At 62.0% G+C, this 10,199-nt stretch overlaps 3 protein-coding genes across 3 annotated transcripts; 2 read left to right on the top strand and 1 right to left on the bottom strand.

Annotated features, from left to right (window-relative positions):
* Nucleotides 1–4,215: 4,215 nt before the first annotated feature.
* Nucleotides 4,216–5,362, bottom strand: EMIHUDRAFT_247213 (hypothetical protein; the record flags this gene model as incomplete). Its single annotated transcript, XM_005765348.1, has 2 exons — nucleotides 4,216–4,269; nucleotides 4,634–5,362. 2 exons carry the CDS (start codon nucleotides 5,360–5,362, stop codon nucleotides 4,216–4,218), a joined length of 783 nt encoding a protein of 260 aa, XP_005765405.1.
* Nucleotides 5,363–7,868: 2,506 nt separating this feature from the next.
* Nucleotides 7,869–8,792, top strand: EMIHUDRAFT_431150 (hypothetical protein). The gene is made up of 2 exons (XM_005765347.1): nucleotides 7,869–7,880; nucleotides 8,108–8,792. Exon 2 carries the CDS (start codon nucleotides 8,115–8,117, stop codon nucleotides 8,460–8,462), a length of 348 nt encoding a protein of 115 aa, XP_005765404.1. The 5' UTR covers nucleotides 7,869–7,880; nucleotides 8,108–8,114; the 3' UTR covers nucleotides 8,463–8,792.
* Nucleotides 8,793–9,603: 811 nt separating this feature from the next.
* On the top strand, nucleotides 9,604–10,077 carry EMIHUDRAFT_120002 (hypothetical protein; the record flags this gene model as incomplete). The annotated part of the gene is made up of 1 exon (XM_005765346.1): nucleotides 9,604–10,077. A coding segment is annotated over one exon (474 nt), but the record flags the coding sequence as incomplete, so codon positions are not given.
* Nucleotides 10,078–10,199: the final 122 nt, after the last annotated feature.

Raw genomic sequence — 10,199 nt, 5'->3', positions numbered from 1 at the left:
GTAACGGCATGGGGCGCTAAGCCCTCGGACCTGGGCGGGTGGTTTCAAACTTTGGTTCCCACCCCAGTCCAGAATAAGTTTCAATTTTGGGGTGAGGCGGGGGATTCAACACGTGGCCCGGGGAGGGTGATGGCGGGCGCAGCCGTGGACGCGAGACGCTCTGTGCTTGGGAGAGGAGAGGTGGTGCAGAGAGAGGCGCCGTCTTGAAGCCGAGGCCGATCTCGTCCACTCGAGCGAGCGAGTCGGGGTCGAGCTCCCACTCCCCTCCCGCGCCTCGCCGGAAGACGTCGATCGGCTCCTCCTGAAGAGGGGTGGCTGCCAAGTCTGGACCTAGGTGTCTGGACCTAGGTGTCTGGACATGCATGTCTGGACCTGCCTCGGTGCTGCTGCTGCGGGGCGGCGGCCGGGCGGTGTGCTGCCGCGTCGTTGCAGGTAGCCGGAGAGAGGCGTGGGGTGCGTCTCAGTGGATGTGTGGCCACACGTGACTCGGAGAGGGGGAGAGGGCTACTGGGGGGGGAGGAGGTGAAGCCGGAGGTGGTGGCCGTGGTAGTGGCCGCGCCTCTTCGCACCCCGTGTCGTAGACGCATCGGGCGGCGGCCATCGCCTCGTCGAGCCGAGCCACCTCCTCGGGGCTCGTCGGCGTGTGGTCTGCCGGGGAGGCGCGGGGGGGGAGAGGAGTGTTGCGGGGTCTACTGAGCGAGGGTGAGGACAGAAGAGGGGCGCGTGACGGCGTGACCGCCTGTGCTGAGCTGCTCGAAACCGATCGCGCCATCGGGCAGGAAGCCGCCTAACCGTCCTCACACTCAGACTCAGAGTCAGACTCCTCAGAGTCGCAGCCGCCGGGCTGGAGGGCCGCCGAGGAGCGCGTCCGAGTCGCCGACGTTTGCGACGACGAGGACGTGCCCGCGGACGAGCGCAGCCACCTACGCACCGCGGGACCGCGCACCCCTGAATGCGAGCGCAACGGCCTCAGCAGGCCGGCGAGGGTGCTGGCGGACAGTGGCGGTGGTGCCGCCGTCGATGGGCTCGCCGTCTGCCCCGAGGAGGTAGCCTGCGCGGGCGACGACGGCGCAGACCGCTCAAGACGGGCGCCGGGGGCCCGCCCGGGGGGGGGGCCTCGCCCCCGCGCCTCTCGGCGGTGCGTGGGAGGGCGCTGCCTTCCGATGGATGGCTTGCCTCTACACTAACAGACTCGAGGCTACTCGAGGTGCCGTCTTCCGCGCTGTTCCCGGGGCCGTACTTGGCGCGAAGCGCCGCTCCGATGCCGTCGTGGGCCGCCTTGAAGGCGCTCGTCATCGCCTCCTCCGGCTCCTCCTCCAGGGCGGCGACGTTGCCGAGAAAGTACTCCTTGAGCGCCGCCGCGCCCGCCCACGACGCGATGCGGCCGTTCTCCGGCCCGTGCCCGTCGAGCACGCCCCAGACGAGGGTGCCGCCGCCGCAGCTGGCCACGAAGGTGGCGTCCTGGCGTGAAGCGGCGCGAGAGCGGTGTGGAGGGGCGGGAGTGGAGAGGGAGAGGAGGGAGGGCGACGGGAGGGCGGCCTGGTTCTCCTTCGCCGCGTCATGCCCGCTCCCGCCCACGTGCGTCGCGCTCGCGTAGCGGCAGCTCACGAGGCCGTCGTCGCCCGTCCACAGAGACGACCCACCACCACACGCCACCGCCTCCGCCGCCGCCACCGCCGCCGCTGCCTCGACCGCCTCCGCCGCTCGCTCCGCCTCCGCCGGCGCCTCCTCCGCCGCATCCTCCGCCGCTGCCGCATCCTCCGCCGCCGCCTCCGCCTCCGCCTCCGCCTCCGCCTCGTCTGGCGCCGTGGCTTCCCTCCCGCCCACCTGCCCGCCACGGCTGGGGTGCACACCCACGGCATTCAAAGTGGCCACCGTCGCCGCCTCGCTGGCGGCCTCCCGCTCGCGCCTCGCCGCCTCCTTCTCACGACGCGCCGCCGCCGCTTCTTCCAGGGCGGCCCGCAGGTCGTCCTCGCTATCCGAGTCGGAGGTGGCGTCCGACTCCCGGATAGAGACCAACGCGGTCTCGCCTGCAGCGGTCTGAGAAGCCACGTTGGAAGCCGAGGCGGCGGCGAGGGCTGCGAAACGCTCCCGGAGCGACATCACCAAAGCGTCGTCGGCGCCGAGGGCGAGTGTCATTGGCCTCCCAGGGCGTGGTTGCGCGGGCGGTGTAGCCGGTTCTGCGCTGCCAGCGGTGTTGATGCGCGCCCGCAATGCGGAGACTCCCAGCAGACCGTCGATGGCAGCGCGATCTAGCGTCATCTTACGAGGCTCACTCATCCTGAGTACCACAGCCCGGCCGCCCCTCGAAGATGCAACACGCAGCGACACGCCGTAGCAAGGAAAAAAAGAATTTTAGGGGCCAAACACTGGGCACGGGACTTGCGCGCACTGGCACTAACACAGGTACACAAAAGAATTTTACAACTAAACTCCCTCGCACAACACTGGGCACGGGACTGGCGCGCACTGGAAAAAGAATTTCATGACGAATGACGCCTCCCTTGGGTTGTGTGTTTTCTTTCTTTCTTTCTTTCTGAACGTACTGAACGTAGAGCCGAACGGGAGGAAGCCGGAAGACGCCCCCGAGGAGGGCGACACACCTGTGGTAATCCCGTTGGCAGCTGTCACGATACACCCGAAGGGGACCCCAGCGCCAACATCATCTGTGGAGGTACAAGTGTTCGAAGAGAGAGTGGACCTGAGCAACGATATGACTTGGCGGCAAATGATCGGAGTGGGCGTCAGAAGAGTCGTCCTTGCGCGAGGAGAGCTCGATAAACTCGAGGGGCCAAAATATGCCGCCACCAGGGCAGAGCTGCGACGAAAGGCGAGAGAAGAAGCGAGAGCAAGGGATCGGCAGGCGGCGGCGCCGTCGCAGAACGAGGCGGGAGGAGAGCGACGCGACAGAGGAAGAAGCGACAAGAGAGAGAACGAAGAGAGTGGGACGACCGCGAGGTGGCTTGAAGGTTGTAGCGAGAATCGGCGAGGGACTGCGAAGGGAGATAGGAAGAGGCGGACGCCCAAGGGTGGGCGACGGCTAGCGCATCACAACCTATAGGCCTATACGAACCCTCTCCTTAAAATCCCTGTGTGGTGGCGGCGTGCCGTCCTCTCCCATCCCTCCCTTGGGTTGTCTGTTTCTTTCTTTTTTTACTGGCACTACCACACACACACACACACAGAGAGAGAGAGAGAGAGAGAGAGGAGAGGGAAGGCGAATTTTTAATAGGGTTGCCTAACGAGTAACGTTAATTTGGGGCCTAACAGTTGCGCTATTGTTGGCTGAAATCCTCAACGTTGTTCAAGTGTTCACCCCAGGCCATGCTGTTACTGTTTGTTACTGTTGTTACTGTTGTTCAGCGGCCAGCAAGCAGAAAAAGGCAAAAAAACCGGGTAAAACCCGAAAATACCTGGGGTTTCCCGGGTATTTTCGGGTATTACCCGCACTGGACACTAGAGATCGTCGTGGGTCACTGCCAGGCCTTCCTTACTGTTGTTCAGTCGGCCTAACGTTAGCTACTGTTGTTGGGAAGCCCCACTGTTGTTCTGTTGTTACTGTTAACACTAGCAACACTGTTCAGCTCTCCTAACACGTTAGGCAACCCTAATTTTTAACCATCTCTCCGTCGTAAGAGAACCCGCAGCTACAGGCACATCTACGCACCTCCCACACTCGAGTACGTGTTGGGGCTCCTCTCACTTCTGTGCGCGCGGTGCGGCCGTGCGCGGTGTGTGGGGTGTGTGACTGGAGACTGCTGACAAGTGACTGACCCCCCCCCCCCCCCCGTTTGTATATTAGTTTAACAACGAAGGCGCTCCGCTCAAAAGAAGCAACACAAAAGCTAGAAATCCAAGAAACATCAGCCCGCCATCGACTGTGCAAAGTGACAGCATTTAACGGCGCCAAAATATCGGGAAAGCAAATCGCGATCGCGCGGCTTGTCACCCCACCACATAGCCCGCCGCGGCACCCTCCTCGCCGCCGCCGCCATCTTTTCCCCCTCCTGAGGTGCGTTTGCCTGATCCGGACCGCCCCCCAGCGCCGATCTGCTTGAGGCCGGGCAGCGACCCGATGGCGGCGCGAATGTCGAGCGAGACCGTGGCCATCGGGACCCCCGCTGATAGCAAGTGCTCGCGGACCGCCTGACGCCAACGTCCGCACGCTGTGAGGTGAGCTAGGGAGAGGGGCGGGCGGATACATCTGCATATGCGTTAGGTCGCCTGGCGCACAGCGAAAGGCGCGGGCAGCGCGTCCTTTGGCTTGACCTAAGGAATATTCTCGGATCGGGAGGGCTGCACCCGCCTTGACACCACAGCAGCATCCCTCTAGATTTACCCAAATGCGTGCCGCGACAACCACCTGTGCAAGGCAGGGGCCATCGGTGACCACCGCTGCGGGTAAGGGCTTGCCGCGTGTCGTGGGAGGCTGGGGGCGTCTCTAGCGTCTTGGCGAGGGGGCAGGAGGGGAGGGGGGGTGCTCACCGCTGTTTGCGTCACCTCGAGCACAAGCATCTGCGGGATCGCGTGCGAGGACGCCGCTCAAGTCTCACCAGCCGAGCCCGCCGGGGGACGAGGGCGGGATGGGCGTGCGGAGGGAGAGCGGTGCAGACACAAGCCGAGATGCGGGCACCTTTGGCGGAGCCGGCTTGGCCATGCAGAGCGGCTTCAGCTCCGTGAGGGCACGCATGATTGCCTCATTGGCCTCGGCCAGGTTGACGTTGTGCGCGAGCTCGAATCTGCCGACGTCGAGTCGCACCTTGTCCGACGTGGTGATGTTGGTGATCGGGCCACTCCACAAGGTCTTGTTGGGCACGTACGTCAGGTTGCCATCGGGCTCGCGAATGACGGTGTAGGACAGGTAAAGCTCCTCCACAAATCCGAACACCTTGCCGGCGCCGCGAATCAAGTCTCCTTTGACAAAGGGCTTGCGAACGGCGAGGAAGATGCCCATCACGTAGGACTCTGCGAGCGGCCGCAGCGAAAACCCAATTCCCACGACAACGGCCCCAATCACAGATGTGATGGAGGACGCGCCGATGCCGATTGTCTGAACGAGGATGGGGACGATGATGATCCAAAGCAGCAGCTTGAGCGTCGTGATCATAAAGGAGGAGACGGTCGAATCAACCGACGGCGTCCTCTTCAGCGCCGACTTCAGACACGCGCTGACGCAGCATATTGTCAGATAGAAGATTAGGAAGAGCACGAGCGCGATGACGCAATTGATGCACACATCGATCGCATCGCTCAAGTAGTCCGTCCAGAAGTCAGCCTCAGTGAAGGGGAAAAGCGGCCCGTCGTCGCTGGAGCTGCTTCCCGACGACGAGTGCGTGTGCTCGCCCGAAAGCTGTCTCGACATTGGCACCAGCAGCAAAGCACTTCTATTGGCCCCTTTTAGGGCTCGTTTCGTGTAGGAAAATTTCGTAAAACATGTGAGTCTATCAGTAATCGCGGGTTAGCCGTGGGTTCCACCGGGTTAAGCCACACTAACCCAGCACGGGTCAGCACGGGTTAGAACGGGTTACCTACCATAACCCGACGCTAACCCGGCACTAACCCGACACTAACCCATCCTAACGTATGCCCCCGAGCAGCGCGGGTTAGCGCCGGGTTAGTCTCGGGTTAGTCTCGGGTTAGTCTGGGTTAGGCTTGGGATTGGGTTACGGTTCGTTCCACCCCTCTCTCGTGCGTTCACTCACTCGCCACACCACAGCCGCGGGCGCATGGCGAGCGGGACAGTCTCATGCCACAGGATCTATAATGTACCGCCCTCAGCGCACTCCTCCTCCCTAGGGCCATCACTGACCGGGCCCCCTGCAGCCCGCACTGCCACTGCAGCGGAGGCCATGGTCGCAACGGGAGGTGTGTCGCGATCAAAGTTACCAACAACATGCCTCTTAACAGAAGACCATGCCGACCTGTTAACAGAATATGTTAACAGAGGGGTCCCGTACCATGCGGAATCGGCCCTATCAAGTGCTCAAGAGTCAAGTGCGCACGCGGGTGCTCTTCTCAATGAGCACCTTGTCATGCACGGCCTTCTGCAGCCAAGGCTCCATCGCGGAGGTCGGCTCGGGTGCCCGCCGCAGCCGTTTCATCTCGCCAACCAGCTCTAACCCGGGGTGCGCTGCACTAACCCGGCCCTAACCCACCCCTAACCCGGCGCAGACCCATGCTGACGTATGCCCCCCAGCCGCACGGGTTAGTGCCGGGTTAGTGCCGGGTTAGTGCCGGGTTATGGTAACCCATTCTGACCCGTGCTGACCCGTGCCGGGTTAGTGAGCACTAACCCGCGCTAACCCGCGCTTACCGATAGACTCACAAACATGAACCAAAAAGCAGAGTCCTCCTACGGGAATATACGTACGTGCTTTTAGCTCGAGCTCTCACGCCGCGCGTAGGGCCCTTAGGGGCCTAGAGAACACAACCCCCTCTCCCTTTTCTCCCAGCCAGTAAGCTAAAAGTACACATACTGGGAGAGAGAGAGAGAGAGAGAGAGAGAGAGAGAGAGAGGCTCAACGCTCGGGCGTTGACCGCACCGCGTACCCTCCCGACTCCCGCCTCTGGCCTCTCATTTGTGTCACACCACGCGGAACGCATCTCCATCGCTTCGGTGAAGGGGGTTATCCGCGCCATCCTCGATCGCCGTGCAAAGCTCGCTTCCGAGCTCTCACGCCGCGCGTAGGGCCCTTAGGGGCCTAGAGAACACAACCCCCTCTCTCTTTTCTCCCAGTAAGCTAAAAGTACGTACTGGGAGAAAAGGGAGAGGCAGGCGCGATGTAAAGTAAGAGTTACATACACTGAAAAACTTCCCCAAATAGCCGAAACGAAAGAAAGAAACAAAGAAAACGCAGAAGCCAAGCGCCAAGGGAGGAATGGGATCTCGCGGCAATGTCTCGATCGAGATGTTTGTGTTTGTGTTGCAATGTCTCTGAGGTGTATCCGTGTACGTGCGTGCGTGGAGTACGGTGTTGTGGGTCCGTGTTAGCTCCGAGTAGAGGGGGCGTTCTGCAGTTAAGGGGAAACCCGGTACACGGAACTAACCCTCGGAGAACCGTGTAAACTTAACGGCCCTTTCCCTGCGAACGCGAACCCCCCAAGGGCTCTTGCCCGCCACCCGATCGATGCCGATCCATCTGGCCCGCTCGCTGGGTGCGCTTCTTAGCTCCCCGGCCCTGGATGTGAGGTTGATGACTGCACTCCAAGTGCCGTCCAAGTCTCTGCCTCTCCGCTCTGAAGCTCATCAATCCATTTGTTTGGTCGGTCTCGCTCGCCCTCTCTGCGCGTCGGTATCTAGGCCCCCAATGAGAGACCCAATGAGAGATTTCTCAAATGATGTTTGTCTATGTTGTTGGCCATTGTGTGTGTGTGTGTGTGTGTGTGTGTGTGTGTGTGTGTGTGTGTGTGTGTGTGTGTGTGTGTGTGTGTGTGTGTGTGTGTGTGTGTGTGTGTGTGTGTGTGTGTGTGTGTGTGTGTGTGTGTGTGTGTGTGTGTGTGTGTGTGTGTGTGTGTGTGTGTGTGTGTGTGTGTGTGTGATCTCTCTTGATTTGTTTGGTAATGCGGGGACCCACACGGGGGGTACTCTTTAAGCTGTACTCATCTAGGCAGGGGTTGTATTCCTTCAAACAAAGGAAGAAAGAAAGAAAACACAACCCAAGGGAGGGAGAAAGAAAGAAAGAAAGAAAACAGACAACCCAAGGGAGGGAAAAAAAGAAAGAAAGAAAACGGACAACCCAAGGGAGGGATGGGAGGACGGCACGCCGCCACCACACAGGGATTTTAAGGAGAAGGGAGGGAGGGACAAAGAACATGCGCCGACCGATTTCTTCTGGGGACGCAAGGATTCTGGTAGACGTGCAACGAGGCGATCTTTCCAGGCCTTCTACCTATTACAGCCCACGGCCACGCGCGCCCTCGCCGCTCGTCGCAAACGACACCGCCGCTGCCGCCGCCCTCCTCCCGCCAGCAAGACCGCACGACCGTCACCTCCCGGGCCGCCTCCCCTTCCTCCCGCCCCAGACGCTGCGCCGCCACCGCCGCGCCTGCAAAAGCGCAGCCGCATCCGCTGCGGCCAGCTCTTACTCGCCGCGTCGCCCCCACCCAGGAGAACAATGGGAAAGAAGGCCAGCCAAACGTGCGCCCCCGGCGACGGCGACGCCGATAGCGGAGCCAAGCTCTTCAAGGCCAAGTGCGCGACGTGCCATACGTGCAACGAGGGCGGGCCGAACAAGCAGGGACCCAACCTGTTTGGCGTGATGGGGAGGCAATCGGGCCAGGTCGATGGCTTCAAGTACACGGCCGCCAACAAGGGGTCGGGCATCATGTGGGCCGAGCAGACCATGTTTGACTACCTCGCCAACCCGAAGAAGTACATCAAGGGAACCAACATGGCCTTCCCGGGCTTCAAGGCGGAGAAGGACCGCGCGGACGTGATCGCGTACCTCAACACGATGAAGTAGGGCGCGCGCGTCTCGCCGTGAAGTAGCCGTGCGGCTGAGGGTCTCCGCCCGGGTCGGCGGCCGCCGCCAACCGGACGCCAGCTTGTCGACGGCCGGTGCCGGGCTTGAGCCGCGGGATTGGAGCTGCGTGCAAGTGGCCGACAGCCGCTGCTCGTCTCTCCTCTCCTCGTGGCCAATCCCGTCTGTGTGTGCGCCCCCCTGCCCGGTCGGGCGCTTTCAGCTTGCCACATCTTTGCACCGCACGTGTGCCTTGTGTCGGGAGGTCCCCGTGTGGGTTGCTGTATTTCGTAGTCGGTCGCATAGGTCTTAACTCAGAAAGAGCGGACCAAACGGCAGACATGCATGATGCTCGGACCAAGGGACAAGGCAGCACGACCACGCACCAGCATCTGCGCGCTTGTGCGCTTCGCTTTTCGTCCGCGTTGCGATCTTGTGTGCCCGCGCCGTGCTGGCGGTGGCCGGTGCTGAGCGTGCTATTCCAGTAGTGTCAGTTCCCCCCTCCCTGACGAAATCTTTGCCCTCACTCTTTACATACATAAATAGAGAGAGCAGTGGCATCTCCAGGGAGAGATGGGCGACGCACACGAACACAGAGGGACAGTGCGCACCCCGCCCCGCTCGCAGGGCGTGCACCACACAGGTGGACCTGTGTGACTCCTCGCGGGTTTCTGGGACTCAGAGGTGTGCTAGTCGCTATTCTCCGACAATTCCGACATGTCTGACGGGCAGTTCGGTATGTATGTATGTATGTAGGAAGGTGAAGAACAGTCAGGCTCGGACTGGACACCAACGCGGTATGGGTGGACGCTGGACAGATGATGACGACACGCACGAGCGACACACAGACACAAACAAGCTCACTATGACCCCCCCCAATGAACACACCAGTGAGGGAGGGCGAGACGATCGAGGGGTCCCGTACCATGCGGAACCGACCCTATCCAGTGCTCAAGTGCTCAAGCTCACAAGACACACAGCTCGAGCGGTCGCGGTCGCGGCCAGCGCGTGAGGCCTGGCTAGGGTTGCCGGGCGAGAGCGCGACGCCTCATCCGGAAAAACTTTTTCTTTTTTGTGGCTTTCATCTGTCATCTCACCATATCTATATACAGTACGAGTCATATACACACATCATAGTCATCTCATGATCATCCGCACTGCCGCGGCCATCGCCGCGTCGCTCCTCTGGGTTTTGCCACACCCAGATGCTTTGGCGCGGGTCGCGGTCGAAGCGCCCGATGCTCGGCTGTCGGCGGGCGACGCGCGGGCCGTCGCAGAGATCAGGAGGCAGCTTCGCGCTCAGCCAAAGCAGGCATCCGCTGAAGACAAGGTGGCTCAGGCCAAAGCTGCTCGTGAGGCGACGCTGGCAGCCGTCGCCGCAGCCGAGCGTGATGCAGCGGAGGCACGCGCCTTCGCAGCGGCCAAGGCCAAGGCGGCCGAGGCGGCGGCCAAGGCAGAGCAGGCAGAGCAGAAGGCCTCAATGCGGGAAGCGTCCCTTGCGGCTAGGGAATCGTCCCGCGCGGCGCGATCCGAGGAGAAGGCGGCCGCGCGTGTCGCTGCTAAGGAGGCCGACTTGGCGGCCAAGGCTCGGCGCCAGACCGCCAAGGAGGAGGCGGCGGTGGCGAGGGCGTCGTCGCAGAGGGCAAAGTCGGAGGCTCGCGAGCTCGAGGCCGCGGAGGCGAAGGCGAGGGCGGCCATGGCGGCGGCGGCGGAGAGGGCGCCGCCGCCGAGCGAAGGGGC

This window comes from Emiliania huxleyi (assembly GCF_000372725.1).
Source record: "Emiliania huxleyi CCMP1516 unplaced genomic scaffold EMIHUscaffold_559, whole genome shotgun sequence".
NCBI lineage: Eukaryota > Haptophyta > Isochrysidales > Noelaerhabdaceae > Emiliania > Emiliania huxleyi.
This window is presented reverse-complemented; position numbering and strand designations above follow the sequence as displayed.

Bases quoted from the DNA above. Each gene is read 5' to 3' on its own strand.
- EMIHUDRAFT_431150 (XM_005765347.1), top strand. From the start codon at position 8,115: ATGGGAAAGAAGGCCAGCCAAACGTGCGCCCCCGGCGACGGCGACGCC.